This window comes from Geosmithia morbida (assembly GCF_012550715.1).
Source record: "Geosmithia morbida isolate 1262 chromosome Unknown scaffold_1, whole genome shotgun sequence".
Classification (NCBI taxonomy): Eukaryota; Fungi; Ascomycota; class Sordariomycetes; order Hypocreales; family Bionectriaceae; genus Geosmithia; species Geosmithia morbida.
The window spans coordinates 1,636,319-1,655,336 of NW_023336188.1; the positions used below are offsets into that span (position 1 = coordinate 1,636,319).

Genomic DNA, 19,018 nt, shown 5'->3' on the forward strand with positions numbered 1-19,018 from the left:
AAGAAAAAAATGCGATGGATAGTTGCCAACCAATCAATCCTTAGTAGGTAGCAACTCAGCAACGCCACGCTTCTTGTTCCGCTGGATACCACACTTGCTCAAGCACGCGTCAATGCCAAGGGCAATATTGTCCGGGATAGCCTTGCGAAACGTGTCAATGTCAGCGCCATCGAAGCTGACGGGACCACCAAGGGTCGCCTGGACGATATCATCGCCGAGCCCGAAGAAGTTCTGCGCAACGGTATTGACGCCGGGGTCCTCGTCGTTGAAGGCTGCGACGAAGACGGCGTCGGTGCAGTCCGGGTTGAACTCCTGGTGGATGGCACCCTGGGGGAAGACAGACATCTGGTAGGTATCCATTGTGTTGGCGATGGCTGTGACCTTGTTCTGGGGGATGAAGCTTGTCACGAGGCGACCCTTGACAACAATGTTGAGCTCCGTGGCGCGCGGGTGCACGTGCGCCGTGTTCATGCCGCAGGGGCCGAGGAAGCCGACCGTCATGGAGGAGTCGAGGCCGACGAGGGCCGGCATGGTCTTGGCGTCGGCGGCGACAGACCGTCCACCCTTGCCCTTTGTCACCTCCGGAGGGCTGTCGGATGCAAAGTCGAAGACGTAGTCGCCCGGCTGGTCGAGGAGCTTGGCACGGTCCTCAGCTGTGGCGGCAGTCCTGAGCTCGGCGATGAAGTCGGCGTCGTTGGCCCTCGTGTTGATAGGAACAATGGGAGGGAGGACGTCGTCGATACTATCCTGGCGCGGCTGGTGGGCTGTGGGCATGGCAGATACCATGGCCGCGGAGGCCAGGATGATACCGAGAGCGGAAGAATGCATTGTATGTGATGTTTAGTTCGGTAAGAAATTGAAAAAGTCGAATAATGTGGGTAGATGGGGATGGCAGGCGTTGTGCTTGTCTGGCGTGTAAGTGCTGATTGAAACATTTCGGGGAACATGGCCCATGCTTTATATTACTGCTATGATACTTTTCATATCGAATCGAACATGAGATTCGCCTCATCCCATGATCCTCTGCCATCCCCGTCATCATCATCCAGTAGACTGCCTTGAGGGCTATTCCATGCATATGCCGTTGAACCCGACTATCTGTCCGACCCCAGAGTCCCGACCATGCATCCGCCGCCGGTCGGGAGCCCAAGATGCCGGGGGCTGTGCCAAGGACAACAACGCGAGCAGCAAAGCCGGCGACGAGCTACTACATCGAATGACAGGCGATATAGCGTCTATCGGCGTCTGTCCTCATGTATCGCGCTTGATGAAAATCCCAAGCTGTCAGAAGTTGCTGTGGCAGGGTTGTACGACGGATACGGGGCCTTGGTTTCTGGTGAGGCGCAGCTGTTTCTCTACCAAATCCGCCTTGTAAGTGTGCAAGTCTGTGCTAATTAAAGATGGAATTATGGACTGTAACCTGTTGGCGGCCGACTGCTGCTGCTTATATGCATGCATACAGACAACCAACAACGCCAACATGTGTCAGTGCTACGTCTGTCAGTGATGCACTGGATCGATGAAGGCAGCTGATATAATATTCCTGTGCTACTATTTCCGTTCTTTGTGCAACGTAGTTAGAAGAAAAAGGTGTACATGTGCAATCAAGGTCAGCTTATTGGTGTACTTGATATCCACCATGCTACACTAAGTCGACCCAGAAAATGAAGCTTCGGATGTTTGTATCCAGAAAGTCATTGTGGGCTAGGTATTATTTCGGCTGACGACCAAAGAGTGAGTAGGAACTGGAAACACAAGTAGTGACTATTCTAGTCCATGTATAGACCAGTTTTGACTGTGAACTCCCTTTGCAACGTCTCTAATGACCATGGTGAAGAAGACAAAGACCCAAGACCCGAGAGAATTGTATCGGTGTCAAAACGTGCCATGCACTAATCCGTACTGTTGGGTGAGCACTGGTGGCCGCAGTAACGTCTCTTAAACAAGGACAATTGCGTCCCCTCCAACATTCAGCCGTCGCCCGGCTAGCTCAATCGGTAGAGCGTGAGACTCTTATATCGGGTCTTCGTTCTCGAAGAAAGAGACACATCTCAAGGTTGCGGGTTCGACCCCCGCGTTGGGCTTTTCCTATAATTTCTCCCAAGAACGATTGAACTTCTTTTTTTTTTTTTGCTTTTTCAACATTTCCAACTAATGGATGAAAACGTGTATACCCATTACGGAGTAGATTTGGAACAATAACCAAATCTATGAATTAATGTTTTTCTGTGCTTCATTTCCTCACTGTGATCCTTACCGTAATAAAATCTCCGATACCATGAAGCTGACATAATACTCCACCAGACACATTTCCAACTGGCGCCGCGACCCTCTGAATGCCATTTTTTGTCACCCTAACGTAAGAGAGGGGCACCCTTTACGCGCTACGCGTCTGAACGCGTCTCCGTCAAACTCGACCCTCGTCTCTCAACTCGGACCCGTCCATCGTAGTCTACCTGTACATCATACCGATAGCCCACCGTCCATTCCGCTCCCCTCAGATCACTACGCAGATTCGTTATTCCAAAATATCAAAGGGAAGAACCCGATAATGCCGCACTCGACGGACATGGGGTCAAGATCTTCCCCTGTCAGGGACGTCAAGGACGAGCCCATGGACGACGACACGATTGTCCCCGACGCCGACGATGTGGACATGGTCGAGCTTTCGCAGGATGCGCCCTCGACTGCCGCCGAGTCCACAACCGAGAAGAACGACTTCAAGCTCGAAGAACTGTTTGATAATGACTCGGACGAAGAGTTTCCCAGCTCGGCACCCGTTGCCGTCCAGCCCAGTTCGCCGCCTACGGACGACACACCCATGTAAGTAGAGCCAGGGGAAGGTTCTCAGCCGATGGAGGCGAGTAACTCGCTGACACTGAAACGTATCTAAAGGGACCTCACATCTATGAAGGCATCCGATCCGGAGGTGATGCGTCTCTTCTACCAGCGTCTGTTCCCCTGGCGTTATCTGTTCCAGTGGCTCAACCACAGCCCCACGCCTACAAACGATTTTGGCAACCGCGAATTTGCCTTTACCCTGCAAAACGATGCCTACCTGCGATATCAATCCTTTGCTACGGCCGATCTGTATGTGACGAACCCTACCATGGGCTACTAGGGAGGAGCGACTAGAGGACCCGGGGCGTTACTAATCAGGAGAGGGGGAAACCCGCACCATAGACTCCGCAAAGACGTCCTCCGCCTGATGCCGTCTCGTTTCGAAATCGGCCCCGTCTACACAACCAACCCACGCGACCGCAAGACTCTGCGCAACAGCACGGCCTTTAAGCCTCTAGCCAAGGAGCTGTGCTTCGATATCGATTTGACAGACTACGACGACATTCGTACGTGCTGCGACAAGGCCAACATCTGCAATAAGTGCTGGCAGTTCATGACCATGGCCATACGGGTTGTCGACGTGGCCCTACGCGAGGACTTTGGCTTCCGCCACATCATGTGGGTGTACTCTGGTCGCCGAGGTGTTCATGCCTGGGTGTGCGACAAAAAGGTCCGCAGCATGGATGACCAGAAGAGGAGAGCCATTGCCGGCTACCTCGAGGTCGTCAAGGGTGGTTCGCAGAGCGGTAAAAAGGTCAATGTCAGGAGGCCACTACACCCTCACCTAGTGTAAGTCACACCCCCCCCCCCCCYCSCCCCCYCTCTCTCTTATTTGACGCCCCTTCTCGATCAAAAGGTGCTGACCACGACCTGCTCTAGACGGAGCTTGGATATCCTCAAGGACCACTTCCAGCACGACGTCCTCGAAGCACAGGACCCGTGGGCGACTGAGGAGCGCGCCACCAGACTCCTGCAGCTTCTCCCCGACCAGACGCTTAACGACTTCCTGCGACGCAAATGGGACTCTGCGCCCGGCCGCGCCTCGACATCCAAGTGGGCCGACATTGACGCCTTGGCTAAGACGGGCGCCAGCAAGAAACTAGACGCCAAGGCCCTCCTCGAGGCCAAGCAGGACATTGTCCTTGAGTACACGTACCCGCGGCTGGATATCGAAGTCAGCAAGAAGCTCAACCATTTGCTCAAGAGCCCCTTTGTTGTGCACCCGGGCACAGGGCGCGTCTGTGTGCCCATTGACCCCGCCAACGCCGACGACTTTGATCCGCTGGCGGTGCCGACCGTCCAGGATCTCCTGAGTGAGATCGACTCCTACAAGGCTGCCGATGCCGAGGCCGGTACCGACAAGCCCAAGGCTGTGGCGGACTGGGAGAAGACGAGCCTCAAACCTTATATCGACCATTTCCGCCTGTTTATCAGTGGCATCATGAAAGAGGAGAGGGCTGCCGGTGTCAAGCGAGAAAGAGATGATGACTCAATGGACTTTTGATAACAATGAGCTGTGGTTTAAATTGGGTTGAACATATGGACATGGGTTGGCGTATAATGGAATCACTTTTTTTTCTTTCTCTCTGATACTACTATTATCCGGCTTAACCTGACCACCAGGAGTGCAAATGAGTAGACTCCAGAGACCATCCTACATGACGGACCCAGGCATTATCTACAATCGTCAATGTACAAGCCCAGGAAGTTTGAATGTGTAGTCTATAGGTTGTCTAATACTCCAGTCCCAAAAGTGCTATATATATACTCCATATGAGCCAACCTTGTGTATCTTAATCAGCTCGAGCAGGGTTTTTTTTTTTTGCACCTTGTGTGCGTATATCTGCGTGTATCTACATTACTCTTCTTTTGCCTCTCCTTCACCCCTTTGCTTCGCGTCATTTTGCCCTCTTGACTCTGCCTGCTCCTCTGATACTTGGGTACAAGAGTCACCTATCTCGTCCTGACCAGCCGTCTCCTGACCAGCCGTCTCCTGGCCATCCCTGCTCTCGCTCTCGGTCCGACCCCTCAACACACCACCCTTGCGCTTGGGGATGACAGCCTCGAAGGCAGCACCCCAGTCCTCGTATTCGAGCCACTTTAGCATGATCTCGACAACATGGTTGGTAGCGAGGACCTGACGGCTCTGCATCATCATGAACTGGCCGATGGGCAGACGGGCGGTGCGGATGCCGCGCTCCCTGGCCCTCCGGTAGCACAGGCCCTTTTCGCGATTCTTGTCGACCAAACCGCCTACGATGTAGCACTTGTTCGGCTCGAGACGCTCGAGAGTATAGGGAGAGTCGGAGGTGAGGTAGATGATGTGCCCGTACTCCGGCCGGGGCTGCGGTTCCGGGTCGGGCAGGGGAAACGGATCCTTCCCGTCGCGCGCCCACGAGAGTGGCTGAAGGTCTAGGCTCCTCTGCAGCGGCTCTACCACCTCGCCCCGCATCTTCTCCTGCGCCCGCTGCGAGCACTCGACAAAATCCCCCGAGTGGAAGCCCACGCCCTTCCACGACAGGTGCTGGTTCGTCAGCACCGTCTCGAACCGGTCCAGAAGCCGACCCTTCCACCCGGACATCCACAGGTTGACCCGGTACCGCGCGTTCCGGTTGTCCGAGTACGACCGCGTAACCTGGCTCGACAGCGAGATGCGCTCCTTGTCGCTCATGTACTGCTCGAAGTCGCAGTCCACCACCAGCGCGATGCGCGCCACCGTCGACGGCTTCTTGGTCGGCCGCTCCTCCGGCGGCAGTCCCTGAGCCTCCAGTGCCTGGCGACGCTCGCGCCGGCGGTCCTTCATCTCGTACCGCTTCTCCTTGCGACGCTTGCGCCGATCGTCCCTGCCATCTTCCCATTCTTGCTGCTTGCGTAGCCGCTTCAGGGCATTCTTCGACATGCGAAGAGCCGGAGTTGGAGCAGCAGACTGGCCGTCAGCTGTGACGTGCACTTCCTCGCGGGTGACTGCCGCGTCTGACGGGGCATCTTCTGCTGCTTTCTGAGGCTGTGTCGGGGGGGCAATATCCCCCACCTGTTCTGAGCTCATGGTGGACTGGTGAGAGGTTTCAAGCGACAAGACACCTATTCCAAGCGCTATTAGTACGGTTCAATCACAAATATCTGCAGAGTCTCGTCTCCTGACATGATAAGAGAAGAACAAGGAAAGGATTCACCTAATATATAGCGTAATCGGTATTATAAAACTGCTCTCTTCTCAATTTTTCACTTGAAGCTACTGATGATCTTCACCAAGGACCCATCGCGTACCCCATTTTAACTACCCCCACAACAGCCAATCATAAACGACTAGTTGCTGACAAAAGCACGTGACTCCAAACCACCCTTGGGAACTATCACCATCGCTTTCCCCAGCTTCCCTCACCCCCCTCCCCCATATTACCCCAGATCAGTCCACCTCCACTTGTCCAATCTGCGCTTCACCTGGACCCGTAGACACAACAATGGAGCGGCAATCGACCATCCGTCCCAAGGGCCTCTTGGTTAGCGGGACAACGCCCTACATCCCTCACGATGTCATTTCCGAGACGACCAAGGCCGGTGTTGTCGGTCTTCTAGCCGGTAGCTTTACCGGTGGAGTCCGCAACGCCATGTCCAGAGAGAGCCTTGGTATTTCTGGCTTCTTCATCCGTCAAGCTCCCCTGGTGGGAATCATCAGTATGCCGTCCTCTCTATTGTTTTCCCCGTTTCCCCTTCGATATTCGCCCTGTACTCTTCTTCTCTGTCTCTCTCCTCCATGTTTCCCACTGTCATAGATTCCCCCCTCGTTACGACAAATTGACGCTAATCTTGACTTTCGGTTTATAGCTGCCGCTCCCGCCGCCTACATCTTCGTCAAGGGTATCACGCAGAACCTCATTGGAAATGAGGACCCCTGGGGCGCCGGCTTAGGTGGTTTCGCCGCTGGCGGTGTCCTTGGTCTGCCTTGTATGTTCTGGATATACTCAGCTTACATTTCCCTCTCTCCGTCGATATTTCTGACACCCACCCTCCCCTCCCCATTTAGTCAAGAGATTCGCGCCCATGATTGCCTGTGGTACTGCCTTTGGCGTCACGCAGTTCCTCTTCACCCTTCTCGGCGCCCGAGTCGATAGCTTCAAGGCCGAGGAGGACGAGTTCCTGCGCAAGGAGTCTGTTCGTCGGACCACGCGTGTTCCTATCGAGGAGACGATTGCCCATATTGGCGAGGGTCGTGGTACGTTTTTTTTTTTTTTCAATTTCCTTCTGGTTTCATTACTTCTGGGCCTCAGCCCTCTCCAACCTAGGACCTAGGATTAACACTGGATCACACTCTGACAATGATATAGGCGTTCGTGCCGAGGGCTACGAAGACAGGCGACGCCAACTCATCAAGGAAAAGTACGGCTTCGAGGTCAACCCTGTCAAGGCCACCGTCGACGGTAGCTCATAGGTCACGCTCACCAAGTTCTACTCTTCTCAATATCGTTTGTTTAATGCAGTGCAATGAGACGACAATCATGTTTGTCTCTCCACAACCCGTCGCTATTTGTACATATCACCTCCTTTTTTGACTGTTTTCTTTTGTATTCCGAAAGAGATAGGCGTTTTTTTGTCTTGACTCTGGGTTCCTTGCTCGTGTTTTGTGATATGCCATACCAACAAATGAAGTATGTTGTATCTTGACATTGCTCCTCAATGAACCCTTGACCCTTTGATTCCAAACCGAAGGTCAACTGACAATGAACAGGAGATTGAGGGGGGGTATTTGTGACGGACAGGAATATTTCATATTCAGACTGGAGCAATTTTAGGGGAAAGAAAAATAAAAAGAAAAAAGAAAAGAAGACACATTCTTGACATTATCGAACTAATACCATTCCCTAATATGTTCCTAAACGCCGTGATACACTATATATATATATATATATATATATACCTTGCCCTGCTCCAAACAGACAGAAATCAGACAGGAAGCCAAAGTAGTAGTCTACAGATTCTTGACAGATTGGAAAAATGGATTGGCCAACAGGTTCTTATCTGCACCGACCAGCTCCTTCAGCCTAGCTACCTTGTCTGACTTGGACATGCTGTCGCCTGCAGCACCAACCTCTTCCTTCCACTGCTTCAGGATAGCTTTGAGCATGGCACTCCCATCCTCGACGTCACCCTTTGAGTAGCGCGTGAGGGATTGATCCTCGTGCTTTGAGGTGAAGTCTTCTAGCTCGTCGGCCTTACGCTTGGCCATGCGGACCACCTTGTCGGGAAAGCGTACCAGCTCTGCGACATGGATGCCGAAACTCTGGTCGCAGATGCCCGGCTCAACCTTGTACAGGAGCGTCACCTCCCGTTTGGTATCGGCGTCGCTCTTCCCATCAGTGCCGCTGATGTGCGCCGTGACGTGGAGGTTGCGGACGTGGGGGTACTGGTCTGCTAGGGCCGTGAGCTCGTGGAAATGCGTGGCAAACATGGCAAAGCAGCGAATCTCCTCGATGATGTGCTCGGATATGGCCCAGGCGAGACCGAAGCCGTCGTACGTCGAGGTGCCACGGCCCAGCTCGTCAATGATGATCAGGGATTCCGAAGTGGCTGATTTCAGAATGTTGGCCGTCTCGAGCATCTCGGCCATGAATGTCGACACGCCCTTGAGCTGGGAGTCGCTGGCACCGACGCGCGCTAGGATGGAGTCGAACAGCGTCACCTCGGCCTCGGAGCAGGGCACGAAGCAACCGACCTGGGCCATAAGGGCGATGACACCCACTTGGCGGATGTAGGTGGATTTTCCACCCATGTTGGGACCGGTGATGACGAGGAAGGATGACTTGTCACGCGTCAGCTCAATGTCATTTGTGATAAACTGCACGTCGTCCTGAAGCTCGAGGCATGGGTGGCGCGACCCGCGCAGGATGGTCTGGCCTTCGCCGCGGTTGTGGATCTTGGGGCGGACGTAGGCGTCGGGGGCATGGGCCGAGCAATGCGCCAGAGAGACGATGACGTCGAGGTGGGCGAGGACGCCGCCCAGACGCTCGAATACGGGGCAGTACGAGGCGGCCACCTGGACCACCTCATTGACCAGGCTGCTCTGGGTGCGGTTGTAGTTCTGCGACAGCTGATCGTACTCACGGCGGCATGCCTGCATTTTCTTCGTAGTGAAGTAGACGCCGTTCTTCTGGGTCGAGCACTCCTGGTACCCCGACTTGTTGCGGATGCACCCGGCCTCCTGACGCGTCAGGCGCATGCACACCCCGTGCACCTTGTGGTTCATGTCGAGAAAGATCTTCTTGTCGGGTTCTTGGCCCAGGTCGCGCGCGGCTGCGTGGAACTCGGCGCGGATGTCGCGATTGAGTTGGTCCAGCTTCTTGCGGATCACGCGCAGGTTAGGGTCGTACTCAGATTTGATTATGTACTCGTGCCTGTCGAGGGCGTCCAGGTCCACCGTCTGCTCCACCATGTCCTGCAGCTTACCCAGGTTGTCCGACAGGTCGCGCAGCTTGGACGTGTAAGCCTCGTCGAGTGGGTCGCGGTATGCCTCGTCCATGACTCCCTCAAAGGTGCCGATGAAGCCCGGCAGACGGATGACGACCTGGTACGCGCGCACAACGTCCTCGAGGTTGGCCTTTCCCCTCTGGAAGCGCTTCGACAGACGGTACAGGTCGGGGACAGACCGGAGGTGCTCTTCTTGCAGCGTCTGCCGCAGTTCTGTGTCTGTGAAGAAGGCCTCGACAAGTTGCTGGCGCTTCTCGATCTCGGCCTTGTTCATCAGAGGTTGCTTGAGCCACTGGGCCAGCAAGCGGCTGCCAACGGGCGTCTTGCAGTGGTTGAGCACGCCGTAGATGCTCATCGTCTTGGAGCCGTCGCGGGGGCCTGGCATGAGGTTGAGGGCCTTGAGGGCGGCGGCGTCGAGCTTCATGAACTGGGCCAGGTCGTGCTGATAGAGCTGGTATTGGCCAAAATTGGAAGGGTCCTGCAGCGCGCCCAGGTACTTTATGAGGGAGGCTGCGGACCCCATGGCCAGCTTGAGATCAGTCTGGGGAAGCAGGGTGGCGGACCGCTCGTCCTTGAGAAGACGGGCGAGGTCCTGCTCGATGTCGCGGGTACCAAAATCACCGACAGGTCGCTCCGCAATAGCCACGCCGCAGTTGCTGATGACCTGCTTCAGCTTGATCAGCTCCGGGTCCTTGTCCTCTCCCCTATCCATTTGAACAATGCACTCGCGGACGCCGAGCTGAATGAGCAAAGCCTCGAAATTAGAGTACAGGTCGTTGTCGAGGAACTCGCTGACTCCCAGCTCGCGCACGCTGGCGTCGGCAAAGCACACGCCCACCTGGCGAGCCTCGGAAGCCTTGGCCATTATCTTGACGGCCAGAATCATGGGCGCAGACTCAATCTGGCCACCCAGATCGTCCTCAACATCCTGGAAATTTCCGGGAGACCCCTTCTTGACGCACTTCCAATTCATACGGCCGTTGGAGCTCTCCCATATCTCGACTCGCTTGCCCAGCTTCATCAGGGCCTCGCGGAGGAATTGGCGGAAGACGGTAACGGTCATGGAGACGGAGGGCAGTCCAGTGTGATCATTTCGGCCGAGTTGTCGAACAACCGATGTTGTCTTGTAAACCTGTTGTTGTCACACAAACGCACATCCGTTAGCGGCTGAGAGAAGCAGCGAGGGAAGGGTCTGGCTGGTCGTACAGTCTTAGCAATGAAGTTGGCATCCTGGCCATGCGACGTGTACCAGTCGCCACGGTCGAATATGCGAATAGTATTCTCGTCGACAGACGGTAGTGACTTGTAGAATTTGATGAAGCCGCCCTCATCGTCGAGCTGGAACGAATCCCATTAGCATCGGCTGGTGGTCCTGGGGGTTGCAAAGGATGGCGAGGACAAACCTTGAGCTCGGGTCTCGAAGCCATAATGGGCAATCGGAGCAACTTAGCATCTACCAAGTGAGGTGTGAAGCGGCGTTGATGCACACAAGGGTAGGGTAGTGAGCGAGAGGGAGGAAGGGATAGGGGGAGTCGATGTCGCGTAAAGGGTTGATAGGATCAAGTAGTTAAAGCAACCCCACGACCGAGGGATACGCGTTGGGCCATTAAACCAGGACGCGTAAAGGTCGCGCTGGTGCAGGTTAAGTAAAAGTGCATATTATGTGGCTGCGAAGTATGGCTGGTGGAGAGATACCCTTTCAGCCACATTTAACGGACAGCCACAACTGTGAGTATATTGTATGTATGTACTAGTGCAGAATGCAAGCCACATTTTGCACTAGGCATTCAACTCACGAAGTGTAAGATTTAGAATGCGAAAAGCGGTGCTGATGATGGCATGAAGTCACAATTTGCATGCGATCAAGAAAGTTCTAACGAGTAAGCCTCTGGAAAGTTTTTTCCTGCAACTTGTACTTAGCTAGTAATGCCACTGTGAAATAGAGAGACAAGAGCCGCAGATAAGCAGGTGCATCCCATTCACAGACGGTGCCTTCCGTTTTGGGAGTATAGCACCGTAAACTTGTTCCCTTGATGAACTCATTACATACAAAATATTGATTGGAAATAGTGCGCTTAGGGAAAAAATTCCTAAAGGGAACAAAAGGAGACTAAAAGGAAGAAAGAGAGAAAGAAGGAAAAGAAAAGGAAGGAAAAGAAAAGTGGTTCTTAAAATCATGCTTAATTGTCTCGTTATTTTTTAACCATAAAACTCTTTTCTTATCGTTTTTGTTTTGTTTTAACCATAAGTCCCTCTCTCCCCAATAGAATTACCGTAAGGCCCTTAACCTTTGCGGAGACAACTGTCTATCAAGGTTCTCGCCTCGGTCTTGGCAATTGTCTGCCCATCAAGGTTGCTCTTGCATCCCGTTCGTTGAGCGAACCACAATCAGCCAAAACTAACCAACGCTGTTTCTTATATTCTCTCACGATGCGGGTTTAATTCCCGTATCACTGCGGAGTAATGACTGGTACGGCACATGCAGGATTTTCTTTTTCGTTTTTCGTTCTGTGACTTCTAGTCTTGGCGGCTCTTCCACCACTTAGGGTTCCCATCTGAAGGACTTGTTTGTTGTCGATCTTGGTGTTTCGTTTCTTCATCTTTCCTTCCTTCTCTCCCCTCTCCTTCCCTTGCTACCGTATATATCTAAATTTGGAGATCCTCCCTCTTTCGCTCCGAGGTCTGGTCTTCATTCCGTCTCCTCTCCTCTTGTTCCGGCATCCGAGACAGCTTCTCCTCCATCGCTTCTTGTCTCTTGTTACTACGACGTAAACCCCTCGAGAGCATCGCATCACATCACCATGCGTTGCAACTCCTTTATGGTGGCAGCCTCGTTGGCTAGCCTCGTAACCGCCAACGCATTTGCTCCTCCTGAGCCTACAGCGCCACCCACCGGCCCTCCAGTCAAAAGGCAGGAATCCGAAGTTACGGCCATTACCGGCTGCCATATGCACGGCTCTGATCTGTAAGGATTCCTCTTCTTCTTGTTCTTCTTCCTCCTCTCCTTCCTCTTGACCGAGGCAGCATCATCGTGTAAATAATATCTGTTACTGGATATACCATGCTGACATCGACTCAAAAAACACAGCTACTGTATCGCTGGAGACGACGAGTACCATGTCCAGACCACTCCGACGCAGACCACCTCGTACCCAGCTCAGTTCACCGACTGCCATTCACATGGAAGCGACATGTGGGTTTGCCTAAATGGCCAGATATTTGCGAGAAAGGATCTGATCTGACGACTACTGTATCCAGGTACTGCGTTGGCCCTGACGGCGAAGAGCTCGAGGTTGTCAACGAGGCTGATGCCACCAACAGCGAAACCACAGGCACCAGCGAAACCACAAGTACTAGCGAAGCCACAAGCACCAGCGAAGCTACAAGCACCAGCGAAGAGCAGGAGGAGTCATCGAGTAGCAGTAACCAGCACTGCCATTTCCATGCCGGAGTCGAGTAAGCGTTCCTTCACGAAAAAAAGAAAAGATGGGGAAAAGAAAGGACTCGAGTGGTCTATAGCTTCTAACAAATACCAGACATTGCGTTGGAGGAGATGAAGATGAGAGTGACAGCAGCAACTCCTGCAGCACGACCAAGAGGGACTACGATGTCCCCCTTCGCGTCGGCCTTCTGTTTGCCATCCTCGCCACGAGCGCCCTTGGTATGTCTACTTCGAACAAGCTATTCAAACGCCTCAGTCACTTCCTTGGAAGTAAATCTAACATGTCTCTCTGCCAGGCGTCTTCGGACCCATTCTGCTCCAGCGCTGGATGCCGTCCAAGCTAAACGTTGTGTTTGTGGTCCTCAAGCAGTTTGGTACCGGAATCATCCTCTCCACTGCCTTTGTCCACGTAAGCTTCATCTCCTTTGGTGTTCTGTGTGTTCTGCGTAGCATCCGACTGTTCAGAGACTTACAGACAACCCTAGCTCTACACCCACGCTACCCTCATGTTTGCCAACGAGTGCATCGGCGAGCTCGAATACGAGGGAACCGCATCCGCCATAGTTCTTGCGGGTCTCTTCCTGTCCTTTGTCGTCGAGTACATTGGTCACCGCGTTGTCAGCAACAAGATCAGGTCTGAGGCGTCCCTGACTCCACAGGGACGCGCCGAGTCTGCCCTGTCGAGTGAGGTTGTCGCCATTCTCGTCATGGAGATTGGTATCCTCTTTCACTCTCTGCGTAAGTCTTCGCCTTGTCAGACCCTCCACCTGGTTTCGGCATGCTCCCGTATGACTGCTGACTGACGTGTGTTATTGAAGTCATTGGATTGACCCTCGTTGTCGCGGGCGATAGCTTCTTCATCACCCTCTTCATCGTGATCCTCTTCCACCAAATGTTCGAAGGTATCGCACTGGGCAGCCGTATCGCCACGATTGGCGAGTCGAGCAACACCCTCGGCCACCTCGGCAACCACAGCCACCACGGCCCTGCCACCGGCACCAACGACGAGAGTTCGGAGTCCCCCGCTGTCAAGGCCCCCCAGACGACTGGCGAGACATCTTCCACCTCCTCCAACGGCATCGCCCCTGTTGGTTTTGGCATGAGACGCAAACTCACCCTCGCCTCAATGTTCGCATTCATCACTCCTATCGGCATGGGCATCGGCATCGGTGTCTTGGACCAGTTCAACGGCAACGACAAGTCTACCCTCATTGCCATCGGTACCCTAGACGCATTCTCAGCCGGTATCCTCGTATGGGTCGGCCTCGTCGAGATGTTGGCCGGCGACTGGATGATGGGCGCTCACGGACGCCCCGCGGAGCTGGCTGACGCGCCCCTGACGACTGTTCTTCTCGGTGGCTTCGGTCTCGTGTCCGGATTGGTGGTCATGAGTGTACTGGGCAAGTGGGCGTAAGGAAAGCAAGCCACGCACAAGCATTGACGTTTGTTTAAAGAAATAATATAGAGCGGAATATGGGACGGCTTAGTGATACCCTGGCACCGAGGGGTCCTCCGGTGGCAATGCATATTTTGAGAATGTCGGGATGGAATACAACCTGCAATTTTCCCGACCCAGCTTGCATCATCTCAGTTGGCGGCGTCACCTTGGAGGGCCCCAAGGCTAGGCATGCATGTACGCTGAAACGTCCAGGAATACTAAGGTCATTCATTGTAAATATTCTAGGGCCTAGTTCAACTTCAACCTTCTTCTGATGCCAGATGCCAGACCTCTACCTAGCTCTGATCAAGCAAGGCGGATGTGTGAAAACAACTTCTGGTCGATCCTGGCAAGGAATATTCATAGTATCTCAAGAGGAGTCGCCGCCCACCCGGCCAGATTGCCGGCCGGAACCGCTTGTACGATTACCTAGATCCATCAAAGGCATGAGGTACATATCATTTGGTGAGTTTCGGTTCCTTTTGTCTTTAAAAACATCGATATAAATGGACCCTTCCATCAAAGTCGAGACGTACAACACAGGCCTGAGACTTCTGCCCCCGGCGCGCAGACTTCGCTATCACACCGGGCTCCGAGATGCAGCCACCCCGCGAGGGCCGTCCCCATCCTGCTTGAGTCCTGACTGCTTGTTTATCTTCCGGCGGTAGCGGTAGTATCTTGCCGCCGGTCATGGCAGGCTACTTTACGGGATTGTTGTCGGACCCAAGTCTTTGGTCAATGGGTATCTGCGTTTCCGAGCTGCCGAGCTGGTAAACATGTTAAGCTGGAAAACTGTTAAGCTGGTAAAGATGCACTTACGCGGTGATGCTTCATGTCAATGGCTCGACCTGATCAGCTAGCACTTGCAATTCTCATCTGCCAGTACGTGCATCCGCTCTCCTGGATGCCGTCTTACGTAGTGGGATGTGTCTCCAAGATTTCAGAGTGCACAAGTACGGTTGGTGTATATGTAGGTAGGGTGAGAGATCATTGACGACGTCCAGTCGCCTATCTAAAATATTATATCGTATCATGAGCTTAACCACATAAGATTCTTTAAAGCCCAACGCCCAAGGCCACGGACGTACGTCAACGTGCTCTTGCATGCTCAGCGTCTGTCTCTTGTAGAGTCCCCCGACATCTGCGTCAACAGAAATGCTCGGCGTCCGTCGCCGTCTCGGTGTACATACGGTTCTCGGCAGTTTATCGGACTCTGGATGGTTACTGGATCCTTCAACGTCGGCGGGTGAACGATTGGTTCCTCGCTCATCTCTCCGGGTCTTCCAATGGGAACCATATTCGTCGACTATCCTGGCTGCGCAGGACCAATATCAAGCTCGTTACCAGCTGTTTGGTTCCTGGGGCTGTCTGGTCTCGGAAAGCCGTACATCATCCTGGATGATTACCTGCTTCCCATTCCCATGCCTGGAAAGCTGGCGGTGGACGATGTCGACTATTTTGGCACTTTTGATGAATTGCTCGTCTCCGAAGGGGGGTGGAGGGTCAGTTTCTGGATGGATCCGGTCTGAGGTTTGGCGAGAAGGTATAAAAATAGGGATTCCTGTTAGTCGACTTGGCAATGCAGGTTTGTATAGATGACAAGGATGGACGCTCGGTGCATCTGCATTCATGCCCTGTTTCGGAGGAGTTGGCGATGCTGTAGCACAACTTCTGACGGTGGCATTCGGCCAATGAGTGATGAGGTTACAGTCAGGCATATATCCATATATCCTGCATACAACGCTCTTCTTGTGATATTCCCGACACACCACTGCCGCTCCACGCGACGTAGTTCGAACCTGTACATGTCGTCATGAACGCCAAATGTAGTTCGCAGTGCTGTGGACTTTGGACACTGGAGCAGACCGCCGGTTCTTCCAATTCGCACTCCATCAAGTTACGACATGATACTCATGAAAACTGGCAGACTACAGTTGCTCGTAATGATGCTCGTACGGCAGGTTGATGTTGTCACGGAGATAATTACAGAGCTTCTCACGAGGAACCAGCTTCTCAGGATCGAGGGCTACTATCGTGTTCTTGAATGAGGCTGACGCTGATCAGACGGGGCGAGGATCGGGGGGGATAACGGTGCAAGACACGACTTACGAGGCCCTGGGCTCCGAGTTCTATATCCCGAAGCTTGTTATTTAACGTCTGAATGATTGTGAGCCAGCCTTAGCCATCGTACCGGAATCTCAGTGAGACATGGGAGATGTCAAGCTATTAGCGCGCTGGCGGGTGCTATTACGTGAATGATCAATGTCCTCTTTCGTTCTATATCGGTCTGTCTGTCTCTATTTCTCGTTCAACCAGTCAATCGCTCGTTGACTACAGGTGAATATAGTATCACTGTAGCGTAGTATTAGCATGGAGTCTCGGTAGTGGGAGACAATGGATTCAATACGTGCCCATCTGGGGGAGTTCGTCCCAGATTGCTGGACACAGTGGTCAGACAATGCACTTGCTTCCCCTCTTTTGAAATCCCCCCTCCCCTCCCCTTTCCCTCTTGGGAATCTTTGCCCTGTTGAGATGCGCGGACGCCGGACGGACTTGTCCCCTACATGCACAAAAGAGGGGGGGTGGCGATGCCCTTGTGGATGTGTCGTCTTTACCTGGGTCCCAATGTGTATGTGTGTGTGTGTGTGTCCTGCAGTGCCCACCATGAGCAAATGCCGCTCAGAAAGAAACAGCAGAGGACAGGCATATGGGAACTATTTGCCCCCAACCGCATAACGTCGTATTGTGTCAGTTTTGAATAACATGTCGTAGGTGGGATTATTGCCAGGCCCCCCCACTTGTAGACAATACTTGTAATATGCGGGCGGTGGCTGGGATGGGACCCCTGGGGACACGTGGATTCGACGAGCTATGGATGGTTGAGGGCTCGAAAGGTAATGCATGGTACGAGTACTGTTATGCAGGATGAGGGGGGCTGGAAAACATATGAGCCTGGAGTATGCCGTACGAATGATACTAGTAGATGCATGATGAATGGTCCATGGATAGATAGTGATGATACCTCGACAGAGAAGGAGGGGAGCCTGGTGATGGTACCTGGAGAGTACGAGTATTGCCATTGATTGCCACTCATATCGAGTGATGAGAGATCAGGTGTGATGGGGCTCCTCTTCTCTTTCCCTTCTCTTTCCCGGCTGTTCATCGTAATTTTCCATGCGGCGGGAGAAGGAAAATAAGATAAAGAAGGAGATGAATAATATCGCGTTACGGAGCATTTATTTAATATCATCCCCATAAGAATATTCTCTGGCTAGAATTCGGTACCATGGGACCTGTCGCCGGAGCGGCCCTTTAGGGTGCTTAGGCTCTTTACGACTACCAAAGGCCGGGTCTCCAAGACCACTAGCGTAGTGTCTGTAACGCTTCCCGGCGACTCGCCCGGGGCTGGTCGGTCTAGTCTATGAGTAATACCTGCCTGTACTATTATCTAATATGTACGCGTACGAGTACACGTAGTTAGTCATACACGGGCTTACAGTACGGGCAACGTATTACTATAGAGGGTTTGAAAACAGTGGCGGGAAGCCTGACAGTGGCAACTAGCAGGCCAACCACTAATGATCCATAAGATACCAGGGAGGGGGGGGGGGGGGGGGGGGGGGGGGGGGGGGGGGGGGGGGGGGGGGGGGGGGGGGGGGGGGGGGGGGGGGGGGGGGGGGACGCTAGACGCTCGGGGGAGGTTGCAGGGTCTCAGGGGGAGGCTCCATAAGTAAAGCTAGGGTTGGATAGTAGGCTAGCGGGGGGGGGAGGCGCTAATGCTTGGGAACGGGGCAGGTGCGCTTGTGCAAGGAACCTGCAGAAGACGATAGCGATAGAAAACAAAGAGAAAAGGGGGCAAATGGAGCGGGGAAGGAAGGAAGAAGAGGAGAGGGAGAAAAAGATATGAAGAAAAGAGGGAGAGAAACGGATTAGAAATGGAATAGTGAGGATAACGGCATTGTCGGATGGTGGGTGTAGCCGAGACTGGAAGTGTCTGGAATGGCATTCAAGGCGGTAGGCTTCCCGAGACAATGGATTAGCAGATACTGTTAGACGAATGCAGCGAGTACCTCGTACCGCAGAATAATATAACACTCTTGGTCGTAAGAGTACGAGTAATATTACCAACAACACACAATCAATTATTACCGTCAAGTATTGTTATTGCTGAGTACGATTATTATTATCGTACAAGTGCTCGTACGAGTAAGTAACAACTACTGGATTTCCCCCAATAGGTTTTTTTTTCCTGACCTTCACACTCTGTTGGTACGTTGCGCACACTGAAACGAGTGGCTGTACAAGGTAGGGGGCGGGAGGATACTACGGGGATACTACGCCGGCCTGATCAGAGTGGCTGCTATGAGCGTTTTTTCCCCCTCTTAGAGGGCCCTTTTTGGTCTTTCCACTCTTGGGTCTCTCTTTCTGTCCCTCCCTCTCTCTCTCTCTCTCTCTACGAGGCTGTGCTGACCTGCAGATACCACATACCACATGTGCGTGGTAATAGCTGCTCCGTACAAGTACATGCGTCTAGTAGCTAGATAATGCAGGTCAGTTATAACTTATCTGGTGAATATGAAGACCCTGCACTCCGTACTCCGTAATATATTGTCTTCCTACTCCCAGTAGCACAAGATACATTCAACCGAGGAGAAATCTTGTACAATGTACTCGTATGACAATTACATCGTACTTGCCGTCAATGGGCCCCCGTCGTACCTTGCCTGTCATCCTGTCCTAATAAATTGACCACCGCTGCAAGTACGACGTTTGTTCCTTCCCCGACAAAAACCAATACCTCATTCGTACCTTGTACTTCCGTCCTTCTGCCCCCC

General features: G+C 53.1%; 6 protein-coding genes across 6 annotated transcripts; 3 read left to right on the forward strand and 3 right to left on the reverse strand.

Annotated features, from left to right (window-relative positions):
- Window positions 1–33: 33 nt before the first annotated feature.
- GMORB2_1249 (Cupin 1) lies at window positions 34–828 on the reverse strand (the record flags this gene model as incomplete). The annotated part of the gene is made up of 1 exon (XM_035463231.1): window positions 34–828. One exon carries the CDS (start codon window positions 826–828, stop codon window positions 34–36), a length of 795 nt encoding a protein of 264 aa, XP_035324655.1.
- A 1,723-nt stretch (window positions 829–2,551) lies between these two features.
- GMORB2_1250 (DNA primase small subunit) lies at window positions 2,552–4,345 on the forward strand (the record flags this gene model as incomplete). Its single annotated transcript, XM_035463232.1, has 4 exons — window positions 2,552–2,823; window positions 2,896–3,090; window positions 3,184–3,630; window positions 3,721–4,345. The coding sequence occupies 4 exons, from the start codon at window positions 2,552–2,554 to the stop codon at window positions 4,343–4,345; spliced, it is 1,539 nt and encodes a 512-aa protein (XP_035324656.1).
- Window positions 4,346–4,699: 354 nt separating this feature from the next.
- Window positions 4,700–5,887, reverse strand: GMORB2_1251 (tRNA (guanine9-N1)-methyltransferase; the record flags this gene model as incomplete). The annotated part of the gene is made up of 1 exon (XM_035463233.1): window positions 4,700–5,887. The coding sequence occupies one exon, from the start codon at window positions 5,885–5,887 to the stop codon at window positions 4,700–4,702; it is 1,188 nt and encodes a 395-aa protein (XP_035324657.1).
- A 415-nt stretch (window positions 5,888–6,302) lies between these two features.
- Window positions 6,303–7,270, forward strand: GMORB2_1252 (NADH-ubiquinone oxidoreductase 21.3 kDa subunit; the record flags this gene model as incomplete). Its single annotated transcript, XM_035463234.1, has 4 exons — window positions 6,303–6,516; window positions 6,667–6,786; window positions 6,866–7,054; window positions 7,167–7,270. 4 exons carry the CDS (start codon window positions 6,303–6,305, stop codon window positions 7,268–7,270), a joined length of 627 nt encoding a protein of 208 aa, XP_035324658.1.
- A 537-nt stretch (window positions 7,271–7,807) lies between these two features.
- Window positions 7,808–10,730, reverse strand: GMORB2_1253 (DNA mismatch repair protein MSH2; the record flags this gene model as incomplete). Its single annotated transcript, XM_035463235.1, has 3 exons — window positions 7,808–10,435; window positions 10,510–10,641; window positions 10,707–10,730. The coding sequence occupies 3 exons, from the start codon at window positions 10,728–10,730 to the stop codon at window positions 7,808–7,810; spliced, it is 2,784 nt and encodes a 927-aa protein (XP_035324659.1).
- A 1,374-nt stretch (window positions 10,731–12,104) lies between these two features.
- Window positions 12,105–14,159, forward strand: GMORB2_1254 (solute carrier family 39 (zinc transporter), member 1/2/3; the record flags this gene model as incomplete). Its single annotated transcript, XM_035463236.1, has 7 exons — window positions 12,105–12,268; window positions 12,392–12,496; window positions 12,562–12,759; window positions 12,840–12,964; window positions 13,042–13,154; window positions 13,231–13,483; window positions 13,564–14,159. 7 exons carry the CDS (start codon window positions 12,105–12,107, stop codon window positions 14,157–14,159), a joined length of 1,554 nt encoding a protein of 517 aa, XP_035324660.1.
- Window positions 14,160–19,018: the final 4,859 nt, after the last annotated feature.